This window comes from Macrobrachium rosenbergii, chromosome 23, assembly GCF_040412425.1.
Source record: "Macrobrachium rosenbergii isolate ZJJX-2024 chromosome 23, ASM4041242v1, whole genome shotgun sequence".
Lineage (NCBI taxonomy): Eukaryota > Metazoa > Arthropoda > Malacostraca > Decapoda > Palaemonidae > Macrobrachium > Macrobrachium rosenbergii.
In genome coordinates, this window is record NC_089763.1 from 10,792,951 (window position 1) to 10,813,038 (window position 20,088).

The 20,088-nt window shown below is 46.1% G+C and overlaps 2 protein-coding genes across 3 annotated transcripts in view; one reads left to right on the forward strand and one right to left on the reverse strand.

The window, feature by feature from the left end:
- LOC136851261 (secernin-3) overlaps nucleotides 1–819 on the reverse strand; it is a 54,969-nt gene extending 54,150 nt beyond the window's left edge. Inside the window, exon 1 of one of the 2 annotated variants that reach the window (XM_067125228.1) lies at nucleotides 537–819. The gene's annotated coding sequence lies outside the window, so the exon portion shown is untranslated. The remainder of the gene's footprint in view (nucleotides 1–536) is intronic. The other variant, XM_067125229.1, reaches the window with a different exon arrangement.
- A 679-nt stretch (nucleotides 820–1,498) lies between these two features.
- Nucleotides 1,499–20,088, forward strand: part of kdn (knockdown) — a 40,240-nt gene continuing 21,650 nt past the window's right edge. The window contains exon 1 of the mRNA XM_067125248.1: nucleotides 1,499–1,910. Within this exon, the coding sequence (XP_066981349.1) occupies nucleotides 1,863–1,910 (48 nt within the window). The 5' untranslated portion in view covers nucleotides 1,499–1,862. The remainder of the gene's footprint in view (nucleotides 1,911–20,088) is intronic.

Sequence of the window (20,088 nt, forward strand, 5' to 3'; positions counted from 1 at the left end):
CTCGGCAATTCATTATGCAATAATTATTATTGTGGGGGCTCTAAGATTATATCCTGGAGATTGTCCTAGTCACATTATAAATGGTCAGTTACGATAAACGTGTCTGCCATCAGAAATGGGAGAAATAAATATACCAAACAAACGCCAAGTGAGCTGTCAAATAAGACCCCTTCTGTTATAGTATCCCTACTCCAGGGCCCCCAGACTATCCACTGTAAATATACGACTTATATCAGCCAAATTTGTTCACCTTGTCATATCTACTACATGGAAAACATTATAAAGACCCCAATTTATCCTTCAGTAGGACACCTCAGGCATCCCATCGGAAATAATATCAGAAAATGACATAACCTAACCGCAAACGTCCCAAAGGATGGCATCTCTTGTCTCCCCCGTCTCTAGCCAAGCAAGTGGTTCAACATCTTATACCCAAAAGACACGAATATATGAAGCTTGCGCCATAAATATCAATTTCCATAGATTACTTTGGACTTACTGTGGACGCCAAACAGCGTTAAATAAGGAATACACACCTTAACAACGTTTACCAAATGCCTTGAACAAGGAGACAGCGTTCGTGACTGAAGCAGACGATGCACACAATCACTCGGTTCGAGAGAAAGACGTCAAAGTCAGGGTGCCGGATAAAGGTACAAAATTAAACGAAATACATTGGAGGCTTTAAAGTACCCCAGATTCATAAACAATACCAAAATTTTTTATCAAAATATAAAACCGGTGAACTTCAGCAGTATTGTGGCTTAGTTGATCGATAATCAGTCTGGTCCTCTTGAGCGTCAAGTATCGCCGACTTTCATTAGATTCTTTAAAGACACGTCCACCGTATTTTATTCATTTTTCATGGAAATTGAAGTGAAAATGATATTTTTGCACGGAGATATACCTTTAGGAAATTTTTGACCCAAAATTGCTTTTAATGTAGTGAGTAATACGATTGAATAAAAAATCCATAACGCAGGGGCTGTTCTTCATAAAAGACAAGTAAACCCGTATTTAGTCATTATACTGTAATATATACTGAATTATTACTGCCATACTTAGAGCATACAACACTTAAATTTAGTAAAGGAGTCAGGTACAATAAAAGAAAGTTTTTGACGTCTCTGGCCAGATTCTACAAATAAATCACGTGACCAGTGACGTTTATGTTCTGCAATGACGGACAAGGATGAGTAAACGGCGACTGTGCGAAATTACTGTAACGATTGGATATTTTGATGGAGGACCAACGGAGCGTTTGGAATTTCCCTTCCATCTGTCTATCTATCTATCTATCTATCTGTCTATATATCTATCTATCTATCTGTCTATCTATTTATCTATCTATCTGTCTGTCTGTCTCTCTGACTATAGTTCACATTTGTTCAATAATATGTAGGTTATATCAGCTACCATTTAACGAAGTAACACACTGTAGTTATGAATTATGTTTAATGCTATAAGTATTGCTAGAAGGTGAATAACCTTTCTCTACAGAGGAAAATAACCAACAGCGTGAAAAAGAGACATTACTATCAAAGTGATATGAAATGCATAATTTTACAGTGTTTCCCGCATAGTATAACATTTCATAGCACTCAATCTCTGGTTCACGAGATGGACGACCGCTCGTCACGTCAAAAACAGGCCGTTTTCCGTCAACTTTGTGAGAAATCCTCTCGTGAATAATGCTGAATGCGGATGGAAACTGTACAATCTCATGTGATACACATGATCCCCCGAGTTTCTGTCCACTCTGCCGTGAGAGCGACTCCTCCTTGGTCGTAGTTGGTCGGCTGCTGAGAAGGCAGTGAGCACGGAAGAGCTGCTCTCGTCTGTATAATAATAAGAAGAACGCTATGGCCCTTGTTCGAAATGCAGCTAGTAGGCTTTTGGCCAACTCCCAGGTAACCCCTTGCTATTTCACTTCAGTTTAATCGTCTTTGGTCTCCGAAAGAAAGAAAGAATACGTCGAAATTGTTCTGCCGTCGACGGGTTATTTTCCCTTTTAAACCGGGCCGATCTATGTGTCGTTTCGTCACTATTTCTTACGTAATTGCGGAGAGGTGTTCACTAGTGGCTTATAATTTATTATTTCAAGGTTGAAATAAACTTTCTGTAAAGTTGCCGATGGAGGATTATTTAAATTAGGAAATTCGACGTTTTCCGGAGTAATCCAGTATGATTTGGTAAATATAGGTAATCACAACCGGCATTCATCCCATTCATGTCGTATTGTGGGTCGTACCTCTAGGGGCCGCCCCACGAATCACTACATTCTGTGGGACAGGTGTACGTTACCTTCCCACTGAGGCGCCTATGATGGCCGGTTTTCGATTTTTAACGTGTCCTGGTTCATGTATCCAATGGAGGCTAGTCTAAGACTCATGTTAGGCATGTTGTGCCGAGGGCAATGTCCGCGCCCTGATTTCGCCTAGAATGGTTTAATTATGTCCAACAACCTAGTTAAGTACCCAAGAGTACGAAACTTAGGCCTCCTGTGCCCTACAGGTTTTATGAAGGCAAGATTATATCCCTGATGCTCTATCATTTGGTATGCAGAGTCATGAACCGAGTCAAATAGAATGCTGATCAAAGTGGGGCACATTCAAAGGGTTTATTCTTAAAGATGGAAAATTTAAAGAGGCCAAAGTGGAAGGAATAAAGCAGTATATTGGGTTAGAGAAGCACACACAACTTCAAGTAATGTCTACAGTGTTTGAAGTGAATGCAGGGTAAGGGGTCAGGGCTATAGTAGTAGCCTAGGCATTTTATAGGGAATATATCCTAACCAGACATACCTTAACCTAACCTAACTTTGAATGCTGTGCCCCAACTTGGCTGGAGGCTTTGCCCCTTGACTCCCCAAATAAGCCGTGACTGACGAGTCTGCATTTTATGCCAGTTTTCTATGAACTGTTGAAACACTACAATCTAACTTACACCTTAAGAGTATGGTGCCCTAGGGTGGGCTAGGATAGGATTAATAGGCTAGTGTGCAATTTGTTAAGTAGTCTCCCTGTGTAGTATGCCAAGCTTGTCAAGTTTAACCGAACTTAACCAGTGTACTAGATGTGCAACAATAGAAAGTGTTGAGAAGTAAAGGCTTGGGAACTTTAAATTAAAGTATCAAGAAATATGTTAAAAGAGAAGGCTGAAGAAGAGAAAATGGTGTTACTTAGGCAGAAAGGGAGGATAACCATTAATTTTTATAAAACTACAGTTCCCTTAACCTTACCCAGCACCAGATCCCCACATCTTGATACTTCATATAAGCTAGCCTTTGCATATTCAGAGGCATGTTGTATGCTCAAGCATTTTCAGCTAATGCTAGAGGTTTAGATCTCTTTTCATGGACAGTAGGTGAGACTGAGAAGAGTTTTGCAGTTTTTCATTTCATCTTAGGACTTGGTAGGTAGGACAAACCTGTGGATGGTGATATAGGGCAAGGCATCCTAAGATGAGTTCTGCAGGACAAGGCACCATAGCATGGGTAGGTTGGGTCAGGATGCAACAGATTACTCTAGCTTATGAAATGCAAATGGCTAACAAAAGAAGGGACATGTTGATTTAGCAAGCAGTTTACTCTGTCAGGTTTTACCATATACAGGTTTACAATCAAATTTTTTTTTTTTTTTTTAGGGTAGTGTCGTCATAATGTATGAAGGAAGCTGAAATGTAATGCTGTTTATAGTGTGACTTATTGTGAAAATTCATGTGATTAATGTATAGTCTCATATCGTGACTTTGCGAGGCATAATTTATAACCTAATTGCAGGGATGGCACCACACATGAATGAGATGTAAAGTGTGTGAATGATAGGAAGTGCTCTGTTGTCCCCAGTTAGGGTGTTACACTGACAGATGTTAAATTGCAAAGGTCAGATAATAATTATAATGGGAATGATGATCATTTTAAACTGCCTTTAGTTTTTTTTAAATTATCAAAGCTGGGTGTAAAAAAATGCTGCTAGCTTTCTTTATAAATGCAGTAAATGAAATGAAATAAAGGTTTGATTTCACCAGTTTTGGATGTTGCTTTTGCCTCATCCAAAAAAGTTTGCAACCTGCACATTATTTGTTTCTTCAGCCACAGCTACAGCCTGCAGCTCAAATGAAGTGGTCATTTTATTCTTATTTATTGGAAACACATAGAAAATGAGCAAGTTTTTAACAAGTCGACAACTGTACTGCAGCTTGTAATAAACGTGTAACTACCATTGTTGAACAGTTGTTTATCAATTTGTTTTTTTTTTGCCAGTGTTTTGCACGCAGTAATAAATGGTTGTTAATTATAAGAGATAGTCATGAATTCTCAGACAAACCACAAGTTTGGTAAGCCTAGTTGAATATATGAAGATTTGCATTTAAGGACAAAATTTTAAGGATCACATGATACATGGTTCTTTTTGATGCTGTAGGCTATATTTTTAAGTTTTGCTGAATATTTTTGTTGGAAATAAAATCCAAAATCCAAAAACTGAAGAACAGCTGGCCCCAAGGGTTTTGGATAAAGGATTGTGAACCTGTATATAAAATTTTTTAAGTTCACGCTAGAATAAGCCTAAAATTACCCTGAAAGGAAATTGCGTGGGTGCTGTATTCAGTAAAGCCTGGTAGAGTAGGTTCAGAATAGGCCTTATGTAAACAAAAGGCTGGAAATAATAGCATTAGTTTTAGAGGTTTCCATATCATGACAATTAACATTTGAATTTCATTGATTTGGAATGGTTATCAAACTGAAATAATTTTTTAACTATTCAAACATGCAATGGAGTACAGGTGTTTTATTAATGAAAATTTGATATGCAAAGTAACGTCATGGGCGTAACTAACTGATGATGGGTATTCAGAAAAATAATTTTTTAACTATTCAAACATGCAATGGAGTACAGGTGTTTTATTAATGAAAATTTGATATGCAAAGTAACATCAAGGACTTATCTAACTGATGATGGGTATTCAGTCATTGTACTTTATTATCCTAATTGAATTATAATTTTTTCTATCAAAACTAGAATTATTGGATTTTTTATCTAACCTAGTATAGGATTTTATACAACTTGGTTTATCAAAGCTTGAATTATTTAGTAATTTTCTCCAAATTAGAATTCTGTGACTTTCTAGTTATAAAAAAAAAGCCCAGTTCTGTTTAGAAATTTGAGTGAAAATAGCCTAAAATGATTGGGGCTTTTTATTTTCATGTCTTTAATTTTGTTTTCATATCCAGGTTTTAATATTAAAAACAATAATCTCATGACTTTTTATACATATTTAAAAAAAATTGCTACACTAGTATCTCTGATTGAAGAGATTTCTTTAAGCCATAACCACTGACATTATGGAAATTTGAGCAGATACCTAGTTTGTTTTGAAATTTGAAAAGATAGCTAGTTTGTTTAATTTTTGCACCATACAGGAAGTCCCTGGTTATCGGCGGGGTTCTGTCCCTGACGGTGTGACGATAACCGAAAATCGATGAATAACGGCGCCGATAAATCGGTATCGTCACCTCTGTTAGGTGGGTATTGGCACCGACCTTTGGTTATCGGCACTGAAAATCCAGTTATTGTCGTTGCTAGACAAGCGGCGTAAAGCTGGATCACCGATAAGCAAGGCCACTGTTAACTTGGGACTGCCTGTACTGGAGTGTGGTCTGAAAATCCTTAGAGCAAGACTATGGATTTAACGTAATCAAGGCAAAGTTAATGCTGTTGTCAAAGCTGTTGTGGTTGGATTAAAAGTGCAGTGTAATGTGGTGAAAATTCTCTTCAGTATTATTATTGTCACTTTATTACTCATGCATGAGGAAATTGAAGAGGGGATTATTAGTATGAGCTCAGCTTTGTATATATTACAGAATTATTTAATTGTTCCGACACGATATACAAACTGTCGGTCCTTTACATTAGGAATTACTTTCAGCGTAGGCTGTAAACGGCTGTTAAACCCTTGAGCAAGGTGGTTAGGCAGTAACTACCGCCAGGTAGGTGGGAATACCTGCCTGCCTGGATGTAAACATTCCAGTTTGCTTTTGGCCGTCATGCATTGCAGACGTGTGTTTGGTTCTCTCTGCCTGACTGTCGTTAAGCTCTTATTATCCCGGTAGGATCTTTCTGTATTTTTGTGTATATATATGTGTGTTTGATATTTATTAATACAAACCCACGATTTGTGATAACCTTGCATAAGCCGTTGTTCCCTGCACTTTGTCATGGGTTTGACGGCCAAGGGCGTAATTTTAGAAGCGTAACTGAGTGGTAATGCTTCTCTTCCAGCAGCCCTTTATGTAGATACTGAAGGCGCCCCTGTACATTCGGAGATATTAGATTGGTGGCCTCCCCTCTCCTTTTTCTCTTCCTGTAGGTTCTTCCTTTTCCCCTTTAGTAGATCTCTCTCCTTCGCCCTCTTCACTCGCTCGTCGGGCGAAGACCACTGGGGCAGGGAGCGATTGGGCGACCTCTTCTAGAGTACTACTCGCGCTGCGTAGTGCAGTTCCCCTTGTAGCGAGAGGAGTCTCCCTCTACTAGTCATCTTTGCTTTTCTTTCAGGTTGACAGTGAGCATCGCAGACACAGCATTAGTTGACTGGATATCTCAAAGGATATCTCGCATGAAGCAGTCCCGATGTTCATTTAGTGTTGCTTCGGGATCGACCACATTACCTGGTTAGATGACATATTTCCACGTCAGGATCGTTCTCACTCTGTTCCTGCCGATGTGGATCGATCGCTGTCATTGCTGGTCTTCATGTATGCTGTTGCACTACCTCTGGCGTATCTGTGGTCCATCTGCTCCTACTGTTCCCTGTGTTATGCTCTTGTTGACTCGATGACAGTCTCTGGGCTGCTCTTCCTGGTCTCCGGCTGCAGCTGCCCTGATCGTTCCTGTCATTGCTGGTGACTTTCATGTGACATTTCTGTCCGTTGCAGTAGCTCCTGCCTTCCAAACCGCTAACTTAGCTCCTGCATCAGCTGTTCTGATCGTGCCTGCTACTTCTTGTGGTCGTGTCCGGGGCCGCTTCTGTTGTGTTCCTGCCAGCTGCCCCGGAGGTTACAATGTGTGCCATCCTGTAGAAGATGTTGGAGTGAAGGTGAAGGAAGTCGTCTTGTGGAAGTGACGTTCCTGGCCGTTGCAGTAGCTCCTGCCCTCTGAACCGCTGCTGTAGCTCCTGCATCGCTGTCCTGATCAAGCCTGCTGCTTCTCCTGATGGTGGTGTCCTGGGCTGCTTCCGTTGTGTTCCTGCCTGACTGCCCTGGAGGTTACGATGTTTCGTGTCCACCATCCTGTAGAAGATGTAGGAGTGGAGGTGAAGGAAGCTGCCCTGTGGAAATAGCTGCCGCCATGTTCATCTTATCTTCGATATCGTCTTCTGCTGCGTCTTCCCTTCCTCTCCCGAGGTCCAAGGGGGTCCCGAAAATCGGACAGACCTCTGTCAGCCGAAGGAGAGGAAGGCTGGAGGCAGTGGGTCTCTCATTGGCTCTTCCCGACCTTCGGGTTAGGAACCAATTCGCATAGCCCTGGGTTTTGTGTTTCGGAAGCCGCGGGCGTGCTGACCTCGGTTTGCGATCCCGTTCCCAGTCCTAGAGGTTCCGTCTTTAAGAAGGGGGCTGCTTCGGGTGCTCGTTCGTGAGCCGCTCCGAGTGCTAGAGATTCTATGGAATATCGAGTATCCCGATCTGGTCTGGAGAGATTTTCCTCGGCCAAGTTTGGGAGCAGTGCGAGAGAAAGGGCCGAGGCACCCAGGTGTCTCAGCTCTTCCTGCCAACACCACAAGCGCTCCTCGAGTGCTTGCCAGTGCTTGGTCAGGTTCCCAGCCTGGTGTCTCGATCCTGTCGGTTCGAACACCAGAAGAAGCAGGGAAGAGATTCCCTTCGGGAGTCCTGCGGGACTTCTAAGGGACTGACTCTCTTCTGGGAGACAAGTTTTCTCGTTATTCTTCCCGCCCTCGGGCGGGAACTGATTCGCATTCTCCTGTGGGGTCTTGCGTTTTGGGGGGCTGAGAGCGGCCTCTCGAGGCCACGCCCTCGTTGCCAGTCTTGGAAATCTGCGTCTAAGAATGGTACTGTGCTTGGCTCTTTCGATCTCTTAGGAAACTGAAGCAGCTGCTCCCGATTTTTGGGAGTCTCGTGGATAGCTCGAATTCTGTGAATCTCGAGCGCTCTCCTGACGAGAGGCACAGGACGAGAGAAAGTGCCGAGACACCCAGGTGTCTGGGTGCCGAGACGCCAGGTGTCTCAATACTGCCCGCCAGCTACTTCAGTTGCTCGGCTGGGCTTCATTCTTGTGTCTTGAACCTTAGGGTTTGAGCATGGAAGATAGCAGACACAGAATTCCCCTTTGAACCTTCTTCTTGAGGGGCCATTTCCCTTAGGTCTCGGCAATTCTTTTCATCGAATTTCCATCCCACCTCCTCTCCCATGCTCCCTAATTTGGGAAATGCCAGCCCTGTTGGAGCTCATTGTCTCTGTACCCTGTCATCTTGCAGTAGCTTCCCCGTGGTGGAGAATGAAAGTCTGCTTCCATTCCTCCGTCCTTTCTTCTTCGAAGTATTAGGAAAGGGTTAGGCTAATGCTTGATTGAAGGAACCTTCGAATATGCTTGCATATTCCCCTCACATCTTGTGTCTACTTATGGATTCACTGATTGAGGAATAGGTGCACACTGGTAAGACCTTGTCTTAAAGGTGTGTGACCGAGACGATTAGTACCTTCTCATCACCGTCCTGGGCTCAGAGCAGCCTTTTGGCCGTCCGAGAATTCAGGATGAGTTTGCGACACACTGGTTTTGTTGAATCACTGGTTTTGTTGAACAACAAAACCACAGTAGTGGCATTTATCGACAAACAAGAGGTAACTGTTTTTTTCCTCCTGTTTCATCTATCGACATTTGCAAGTACTTGAGTGTTCTGTTGCACACTCGACAGCTCAGTTAACCAGATGCATTCCTAGGGGGGGTGTATTGGTAGGCAAGCCTGGCCTTGGGCTTGAGTAATCGGGACAGAACGTGCTGCTCACTCTTTCCTTCGTTCATCACGAAGATTCATGCAGAGAGACTGCTCGACTGAGAAATCTCTACCGTCCTTCTGTTGCCTCCCTGCACAACAAGCCGATAGTGATTCTCTCTCTCTCTCTCTCTCTCTCTCTCTCTCTCTCTCTCTCTCTCTCTCTCTCTCTCTCTCTCTCTCTCTCTCTCTCTCTCTCTCATACCAGACCAGGGGCTGCTACAGTGAGGTATGCTGTCTTTTTGGGGAAAACTTGATATCTACGTTCTCTCTCTCTCTCTCTCTCTCTCTCTCTCTCTCTCTCTCTCTCTCTCTCTCTCTCTCTCTCTCTCTCTCTCTCTCATATATATATACCAGACCAGGGGCCGCTATGGTGAGGTATTCTGTCTTTTTGGGGAAAACTTGATATCTATGTTTTTTCCCTCTGTATTTGTCCGTTTCGCTAGGGGTTCACAAGCATTGCTCACCCCGAGTTACAGACAAATACTTGAAGACTTCGCCTTTGGAGTTCTGTTTGACCCAACCTCCTGTAGCAGCTACACAAGAAGCGGTTCTTGAGGCATTACATCCCTGTGTGTTCAGGACTAGGAGACCTTCCAGCTTTCCTTGCAAGCACAGGCTTTCTTGCCGAGCGGCAACGTATATAGCTGGATATCCCTTGAAGTCCTCTGCAACACTGTCCCAGGGACTGGATCCGTCTTCGCTGGTGGTGTCGCTGACGGAACTTCTTCTTAGGTCAGAGTCGCTCGTCAAGTCTGGACTTCCTTGTCTTCTCCGCCGAGGGTTGCTTCTCTCCCTTTCATTTGTGAAGAACATATGCCCTTGCGACCTAGTGTTCTATCAGAAGTAGCCTTCATCTCCTCAGTCGAGAGTTAGCTACGGACGAGAAGCTTCTTCGGTCGTGCTGTCCCAGGGAACTGTTCCATGGGTGGCATGTGACTCTCGTTTAGGGTCCCTGTCTGTGCTCTGCACGCGCCTTATGAGAGGAGTCGGATAGAGATGTACCCTCTTAGGACCATCTTTCATCTTACTCCGGCCTTGGCGTAGAAGATGGAAGATCAGGGATGGGGATCATACTTGACTCCTTCTCGGATGTCGTAGTTGGACTCCGAATCTTCTCGGATGTCGTAGGTGGACTCCGAATCCATTGGCATCTACTGTCAGGTTCGAGTCCTCCTGGTTCCCCTCCTCCTTGGACTTTGTGTCAATGATCCAGATCATTCGTTACTTTGTCCTATTAGGAGCTGTGGTACTTAACGGAAGGCTCAATATTCCTAACCTGGATGTCGTCAACATTTTCGCTAGTACTCTCTCTCTCCCAAGGAAAGGGTGTCTAAGGACACATCGTGTTGGTTCTGGAAGTGAGAAGGATTCCGAGAGTGACTGGCCTCTCTTCCTCCTCCTTCCCCATCCTCCAACTTCTCCTTTGGGATGAGAATAGGACTCGAACCAATAGCTGCTGGAACTGGCGCTGATGCGGTAAGACTACACATCGAGCACCCGTTCTATTTTTCTTATAGAATTATAGAAGCAATTCTGCTCCTTCCTCTACCAAGGGAAGGAAGGAGAGACTGGCAATAAGGGAACCCTATCTCGGCTATTCCTTACTGCCTCCGACTCTAGATCCTTCCAGCCTATTTCGTAGGAGTTACGTTTCCTCACTCATGCGAAAAGGTCCAGTATCTGACATTTGATCTTGCAGTTCCTACACTCCGATCACGTGTCAGAGGCACGGTACTCCTCCTCACTCTTTCGACCAGGAGTAGCCCAGGTGTGCAGAACTCCAGTCAGTTCAGGAGACTCACTCAGATTCCTCCCTCCAACCAATGAGTCTTCCTAATGTAAAGGACTGACGGTTTGCATATTGTGTCAGAACAAATCACAATTTTTGAAAGTAAATTATATTTTTCCTAACTATACAAACCTGAGGTCCTTTACATTACATACTATGTCCGCCTCATGCCACCTCTCAATCTGAACCTGGACCGAAAGGCAAACTGGAATGTTTACATGTGGGCAGGCGGATATTCCCGCCTACCTGGCGGTAGTTACTGCCTAACCACCTTGCTCGAGTTTAACGGCCGTTTCCAGCCTACACTGAAAGTAATTCCCAATGTAAAGGACCTCAGGTTTGTATAGTTAGGAAAAATACAATTTACTTTCAAAAGTTGTGATTCTAGGATTTTTTTATTTGTGATGACCAAATTTTCCAAATTATGATAACTACATAGATAAGGTATGTCTGCTTTTTTACCACACTACTATTATGTTTTATTATGTGTTATTATTGTTGAATGATAAAATATGCAAATGATATACAGTACAGATAATTCAGGTACTGAAGTATGTACCCATAGCTTTTATTGGTGATTCATTTCAGTGTGATACCTCTCAAAGCATGGAGTAAAGCAACATTATTTTTCTTATTCAGTTTAAAATCTTCATTATAAACCTTAAATGCTTGCTTTTGGCTAAAAAATTCCATCTGCAGAAAACTTAGAAAAAAAAAATTAAAAAATGGACCTGACATTCTGTAGAAAATGTATATTTATTATCTCCAGTAAATGCTTCAGAGCACTGATTTTTTATGAATTAAATATTCAGTGGTCTTCCGTTCACAAATTGTGTCACGTTTTCTTTGTTTATTCACACAACCTCTGGGGCTTGACAAATCTGCTTCCTCCTTTGTCGTTTCTTCTGGTTTATGATCATCTCTGACAAAACCTGAAGTTAAGTAATTATCTAAGATTGGTTTGTCTATAACTATGATATAATAAACACCACCGTACTCACTGCTGTCACAATCAGAACTGTCTGATAGTTCAGGTCTACTACTATCATTGTCATTTCCATTTAAAAGCCTCTGTACTACTTCATCTTTGAGAGAAACCTCATCCCTACATGGCATTTTGATGGTTACTGAAGGTGTAGCCCTTGCCCAGAGATTATCTTGTAAGTTGGAAATCAGATGTTGCCATTTCTTGCTTGAATATAGACAAAAGCTCCTTAAATTGACGAAGGAAACACTATCTCTTATGAGCTGCCTAACTAGAACCAAAAGAATGATGGCTGAAGTCAGTCCCATGCTATGGATGGGACCTTTCAGTGACTGAGGAGGTCAATCTTGATTAGCAAAAGGGTTAAAAGGCCCATCCAAGAAACATAAATTTTATTATGCCATTACTGTGTATTTTGACCAGTGCACTGCGGCCCTCGTCCATTGAGACAAGGGCTGATGTGTATTGACGAAAATGTTGTGCTTATCAAATTAATTTGTTTTTCTCATGGGTCTTTTTGATAAAAATAGGTGAAAAGATCAAACATACAAAAGAAACATTGAATATTTCCTTTTTCAGTATAGATTACTCTACTATGAGTAGGCTTTAATAATTTTTAATGAGCTGCATGTTTTAAAAATATTATGAGATATTAGGCTATGTCTGTACCCTTGATTGATGAATACCTGTTGTAACATTAAGAAACATGATATGGGTTTTGAGGACTTGAATGTTATTCAAGATATCTTGTGTTCAGGTTCTTACTCTTTTAAAGTAATTATGAGAGGTAATGAACGCAAGCTCTCTTGGTTAATCAGAAAATTATGGCTGGGTTCTTCTCATATCCTGTATTTCCTGTTTAAAAATAGTTATGACTGGTGTAAATGACCTTTCTGATAACATGTCTGATAATTTGGTTATATTGTAATCTTATCAGAAGAATCTCAGATTTGGCTGGGATTGTTAGACATTATCAGTTATCTGTAATAGAAAGATAAGGTCACATTTCTGTGAAGGTCAAATGCATGCACTATAATACTATGGAGAGTAACAGTTCACAGCATTTATGATATGGTATTTTTTTACGTTTCATCTGTAATTGTGTATTACTTCAGTTATCACCTGTGTTCACATGCATGTATACAGTACCTGTACTGCATTCCTGAACCAGGAGTGTGTTAGTTTTATAATAACTTGGCATTGCATTTGTAATGGTAATAGTGTATGGAAGTAAATATTCAACCTGTATTTGTTAAAGCTTCTTAGTTGAAGTACTGTTCTTGCTAATCATGTTATGTTCAAGATTGTCATTTGTATTCTTTATTTGTATACTTCATGATGGCCTCACTTTCCTTTTTAGTGATACAGCAAACCCCCCATATTCGCGGTCTCGCAATTCGCGGACTCACCTATTAGCGGATTTCTCAGTGGAATGTATATACACATTATTTGCAGAAAACTTGCGCATTCACTGAGGAATATTCAATAATTACTGTATTTTGATATAATTTTCATGACTAACCCCCTGTATTGTACTGTCTCACTGGTTACTGTGGTAGAATACACTGGCCCTCTTCCTCTACTGTGACATCATGTGATCAGACTGACATAAGATTGCCTGATGTCTTTAGATTAACCATTTATCTCTGTCTCTCTTTCAAGATAAAGAGTTCACTCCTTGTTGCTTTTTTTTATATCGTGTAATTGTTGCTCAAACTGTCGGGTCTTGTTTATTCTTTTGGAGTTGCACGGTATTCTGACCTTGAGGTCAATGAGGACACTGTACCTGGGCTTTGCAATTGTATATAACAATGTATTTATAACTTGTATTAAAGGGCATTCAGTATATGCTCACTATTCTTTTTTTGGTGCTCATGCTGGCTGTGCACCACAGTTTTCATTTTTGAGATTTTGAGATAATTTTTAATGCTAAATAATCATACAGAAGGAACTCAGTTGTTTGGAGGTATACTACCTACATTGTGCCTTGCCTGTCACACTGAATATACTAAAGCAGCATGCCCTTCAGCCTCAGCTTTATTGCTTTTTGCCTTTTATGTTTTTTATGTTCCTTTTGGTCCCTTCTTTAACTTTTTAATTATTATTTATCCCGTTTCAAATTTGTTCCAACACGATATACAAACCATCAGTCCTTTACATTAGGAATTACTTTCAGCGTAGGCTGGAAATGGCCATCGAACTTTCGAACAAGGTGGTTAGGTAGTTAACTACTGTCCGGGAGGCGGGAGTACTGCCTGCCCGGATGTAAACATTCCAATTTGCTTTCGGCCGTCGTAGACTGCGGATGTTGTTTCTCTCACTCTCTGCCCGACTGTTTAGAATGAATGTTGATAAGCCCTTTAAGCCCTCCTATCCCCAGTGTGTGTCCTGGGGTAGGAGGCAAGAAATTTCATATCTTTAGATCTAGCGTTGACATGGACCCACATGCCCTCTGCCCCATTTGCAGGGGATGTGTGTTCGCACGCTTCATCTTGTAGCGAGTGTTGTTCCTGGTCTCCCGAGCAATGGAGGAAATTTGAGGGGAGGAGACACTACCGTAGGAAACCCGCCAAGGACGTCCGAGGGTAACGCCCCTGACGACTCCTGTGGTGGCTGATCCGTTGGGGGCGTTTCTCCCTCCCAGCAAGCTTCCTCTTCTTGCTGCCTCTCCCTTGGGTGAGGACTCCCCCTCCCATTCCTCAATTGTTTTGTCGGATGTGGAAGGCCGCGGGGGAGCGGTTGCTCAGGACACCCTCTCTGGGGCCTCTCCTCGCTCTGGGGGCGAATTTCTTCCCTTGGAGTGAATAGAGGCTTCCCTCTTTGACCCGACTTTATCCTCGGATTTTGGGGGTGGAAGTGTCTTCTGTTGACCAGGTACCCGATCTGACATCTGCCTGGCTGCACCTGGGTCTACCTTGCTTGCCGTCACTGGAGGGCCTGGTGTCTCACTTGTCTGGCGCTCCAGTGACGACCCACACAGCCACTGCTTCCACCACCACAACTGTCACCATGTCTTCTTTTGGCAAGCTGCCTGTGATGGTGGCCTCGCACCTCGACACCCAGTTTTTGGCTGCGCCTGCCACATTCCAGTCCATGCCGCTGCCTCCTGGGTTCCTGGCCCCCTCGCACATGGTGATGCCGTTGGTGCCTTACTTGGCTATGCCTGCTCCTGTTGCTGCTGACCCACGCTCATTGTTGACCACGGTTTTGACTCCTCGCTTCCCTGACACTCAACCCGCCTGGCTCCCCATGCGCCACTCTTGCCTCTGACCCTGGCTTTGTCCCTGGGCCCTCCTGGCTCCCGCAGTGCTGTATCTGACCCGCTAGCTGCTGGCCTGAGCACCATCTCCACTACTCGGGTTGTGCCTGCTTCTGTGGCCCCCCTGGTTACGTCTGCTTCCGTGGCCCCCTTGGTTGCTCCTGCTTCTGTGGCCCCCCTGGTTGCTCCTGCTTCTGTGGCCCCCCTGGTTGCTCCTGCTTCTGTGGGCCCCCAGGTTGCTCCTGCTTCCGTGGTCCCCCTGGTTATGCCTGCTTCTGTGGCCCCCCTGGTTATGCCTGCTTCTGTGGCCCCTCCTGGTTGCTCCTGCTGTTTCTGGTGCTCCTTTGTGGTTTGGGGACTTAACTTTGATCCTGAGGAAGATGTCGAAGAAGAGATCGAGAAAGGTGTCCTTGTCTTCATCTTCATCTACGTCGTCGTCTGCTGCCTCTTCTTCCTCTTCTCCTTCCAAGGCCCCCCAGCCAAGGAAGAACAAGCCTGCCCCCCCCCCAAGAAGTCTCGCGCCGAGACCTCTTAAGGGACTGCCTCCCACAGGGAAGGCAGTGGGATCTCTCGCTGGCTCTCCCCAATCCACGGATCAGGGAACCGCTGTGCTGCCCCCCGGGTCAGTCGCATCGGGAGCCAAGGGCTTGTAAACCATGGTTCGCACTCCCCTGCTGCGCTGAAGAAGTCTGCTTCTAAGGCCAGCGAGTTTGCGTCGGGCACTCACTCACGAGTCACCCGGGTTTCTAAGGAAACCTGAGCACCCCATTCTGGTATGGGAGAAACCTCTCTCCGTACAGGCTCATGCGTGGGGTGAGAGAAAGAGTCTGGGCATGCAGGTGCCTCAACTCTTCCTGCTGGTACTTCTTCTAGCACCAAGCCAGGCTCCCGGGAAGGTGCACCAGTCCCTCGAGTCCGGACACCTGGAAAAGCAGAGAAGAGGTCCCCTGTTCAGTCTTCTCAAGAGGTTTCGGCCTTGAAGAAGACTGGGGCGTGTCAAGAGGACAGTGCAAGTTTGTACCAGCCAGCCGTGCGCTTGACTCCTCCTAGTCCCTGGCCATGTCTGTGTGGCCAGCCTGGCTCGGGGTAGGTGAGCGCACGGCTCGACTCGTGCAAGCCGCTCCGCTCTCCTCGGGAGACCGCTTCGCCCAGACGAAAGCACTTTCCTCGACCCGGTCTGCCGTCACCATTGTGGGTTGGTTCTGCCAGCAAGGCCAGTGGGAGTGCCCGATCCTCCTCGCCTGTCCCCTCTACCTCCTGGGCTCCTTCCAGGGGGCGTGAGTCAGACAGGAAGAACTCTGGCGGGTTTTCTCTCCAGAGTTCTACCTCGGGGGCGTACGTGCCTGGCTTGGTCCTTGATTCGACCAGGTCTTATGCCTGCGTGGTGCAGAAAGGATCACGGGGGTCTGCCAAGGTTCTCCCTCCTGCAGGGAGAGTAGATCGGGAGGACCGCACTCTGGAAGGACTCGAGGGTCTTCCTCCCCAGGATGCGGACACCCCCGAGATACAGAGGATGTTTGCTGAGGTAATTGCGCTGATTCGTCGGCACAACGACCTTGGGGAAGGGACCATGGCCTCATCTGTGGATCGTCTGTCGCACCTTGAATCCTACTGGGCACCCAAGAAGGAACCCAAGGCTTCGGTGGGGCTGCCATGGTCCACGCTTGCCATTAGGGTACTCGATCAGGTGAATAGTCTTGTGTCTGGGCAGGACAATTCTCTCCGATTGAACCGCTTGGACAAGCTCCTTCCCCCTCCTCAGCCTCGCCAGAAGCGTTTCTATGAACCATCAGAGAGGTCATTGCTGCCTAAGCAGGTTGACCTGGACCTGGTTCATCTAGATCCGGGTCTCTCGTTGCAGCAGCTTACTGCAGAGAGCATCTCCCTCTCTCAGCAAGAAGCTTACAACCCTGGAAGCCACTGCCATGGTGGCCTTCCTGGCTGGATCTGTGGTCCTTCACAGTATCCAAGGTGGCTGCTTCCTCGGGTGCTATTGAACCCGGGGAGGACTCCGCCTTCGGGAGACCGTGCCAGTCTGGAGGTAGGGCTATCTCCTACCTCGCCCACCAGACGGCAAACCTGTGGGCTAACCTGGTCCTGAAGTGAAGGGACGCCGTTCTTTCTCGCTTCTCCAGGTCCGTGGTGTCCGAGTTGGCAATGACCCTGCGGAATGGAACGGACCACTGCTGGGTTCCCTAGAGAGTTGGTGGACGCTGCAGTGGACAAGCACTGGGCCGATGACAGCGACCGCCTTGTCCACCAGGCAGTGGCCAAGACTTCCGTGTCTTTGCGTTCCACTGCGGCCAGGCCCTCGGGTCAGGCTAGCTCTTCCTCGGCCCTAAGAAGTCCCCAGTCTTTGAAGTGATACCATGGAAACACCCAGCCTTCTTCTTCCTCTAGAAAGGGTGGGTCTACCCACCCCTATCAGCCCGCTTTCCAGTCCGGAAAAGGGGGCAAGGGGAAGAAAAAAGGGAAATGCTAGGGCCGGAGTTCCCCCCCAAATGCTGACGAAGGTGGTGGGGTGCCTGGCGAGCCATTGGTCAACATGGCAACGACACAGAGCTGAGACCTGGATAGTGGATGTCCTTCGGGAGGGATATCTACTACCTTTCGAGTCTCGGCCTCCCCACACCTACACTCCAGTCCGTCTCCGCACATACGTCCAAGGAACTCTGAAGGACTCCGCACTTCAGCAAGAAGTGCAAGCCATGCTGAGCAAGGGTGCTGTGGAAGTCGTGTCGGACCAGTCTCCAGGCTGTGTCTTTTAAAGCTACAGGGGATGGAGACCAGTCATAGACCTCTCTTCCCTGAACCGATTTGTTTGCCAGACTCAGTTCACGATGGAAACAGTGCGATCCATGCTTCTCTCCATCAGGGAGAAGGACTAAATGCTTACAGTGGACTTGAGGGATGTGTATTTCCAAATACCCATTCATCCGTCCTCTCGCAAGTACCTCCGCTTTATCCTCGGGGAGACGGTCTTCCAATTCAGGGCATTCTGCTTTGGGCTCGTCCTGGCGAGCTCCCGCTCACAGTTGCTGCAGGACAGGGATTGACTCCTCGAGTTTTGCCATGCTGGACATGCTGATAGACACGGTAGCAGTGAAAGTCTTTCCCTCGGACTCTCGTATCAGCAGATTCAGGCAGGAAGCACAGCTGTTCCTGTCTCGACAAGGAACAGCCAGCCCGGCAATGGCAAGTCGTCATCGGTCACTTGTTGTCGCTGGAGAAGCTGGTACCTCATGGGTGTCTTCACCTACGATCTCTACAATGTAGACTAAAGGAGCATTGGTCTCAGTCCCAAGACCCCCAGTCCTTTCTCATTCCTCTTTCTGAGGAGGTGAGACGGGACCTTCGCTGTTGGATGGATGACAGTAACCTCTTGATAGGAGTATCCCTACATACTCCCCCTTTGGACATGCTGCTGTTCTCAAACGCATCGACCGAGGGATGGGGCGCACACCTGGAGGAGTTGCTGACTTCAGGAATGTGGCACTGAGACAACAAGCACCTTCACATCAACATCCTGGAACTGAAGGCAGCCTTCCTGGCTCTCCAAGAGTTCTGAGATCGAGTGATGGGACACTCCGTGGTACTGGTGAGCAACAGTACCACGGTAGTGGCATACGTCAACAAGCAGGGGGTTCTAGTATCCTTCCTGCTTCACCAGTTGACGATGCAGGTGCACGAGTGGGCCGTGGCCAATAGAGCTGTCAGTCAGGTGCTTTCCAGGCAAGAGGAATGTCGTGGCAGACAAGCTCAGCCGCCAGAATCAGGTGATCGGAACTGAATGGTCCATTCACTTGGAAGTCACAGAAAGGCTGTTTGACCTGTGGGGGCGTCCAGCCATCGACCTGTTCACCACCCGACACAACAGAAAACTCCAGGTCTTCTGCTCTGTTATGCCGGACCCATGGGCCGCTGCGGAAGATGCATTCCAGCACCCGTGGGACAACCTCAACGTATATGCCTTTCCTCCGTTCTGTCTGATTTGCAGTGATCAACCAGGTAATGATCACTCCGAATCTCAGAATGATTCTGGTGGCACCCAAATGGGCGTGGTATCCCAACCTGCTAACCCTCCTTTCCGAGGCGCCGAGAGAGATCCCCCCCTGGCCCAACCTGCTGCTAACCCTCCTTTCTGAGGCGCCGAGAGAGATCCCCCCCTGGCCCAACCTGCTTCTAACCCTCCTTTCTGAGGTGCTGAGAGAGATATCCCCCCAGTCCAACCTGCTGTGTCAACCCCATGTGGAGCGGTATCACCAGGCAGTGCAGTCCCTGTGTCTTCACGGCTGGAGGTTATCCACCATCTCCTGCGAGCGAGAGGCTTTTCGCGTCGCGCAGCAATAGAGATGGCCGGGTATCTCAGATGATCCTCCACAGCAGTGTACCAGGGAAAGTAGTCCGTCTTCTGTGGTTGGTGTTGTGGATGGAGTATCTCTCTGTTTCAGCTGTAAAAGGCCACTGCGCTGCACTCGGCCTAGTCTTGCAACTGGAAAGTAGGTATCTCCTCCTCCTTCAAGATTTCTCTAATGATGAGAAGCTTCAAAAGGTCTAGCCCACCCAGGGATCTCAGGTTCCCTGTGTGGGATGTGACTCTCATTCTAGCGTTGACGAGAGTTGTCAGACAGGGATCTGACCCTCAAAACCGTCTTCTTGCTGGCCCTGGCATCAGCGAAGAGAGTTGGCGAACTATACGGACTTTCCTTTGATGTTAAATACTCGAGGGGATGGGGATCAGTTACGCTCTATTTCATCCTGGATTTTGTGGTGAAGACTCAGAATCCTTTGGTCCCTGACGCACGGTTCGAGTCTTTCACAATCCCCTCCCTAGAGGACTTTGTAGGTAATGAACCAGAAGAGATGCTACTGTGTCCTGTTAGAGTGCTGCGGCGCTATCTGAAGAGGACTCAACGTGTCTGGCCATAGTGTCGACGACTCTTCGTTAGTACTGGCTCGGCCAAGAAAGAAGTGCCCAAGAACACGATCTCTTTCTGGCTTCGTGAGATGACAAAGAGAGCGTATTCTGTTGCTGGAGAAGACAAC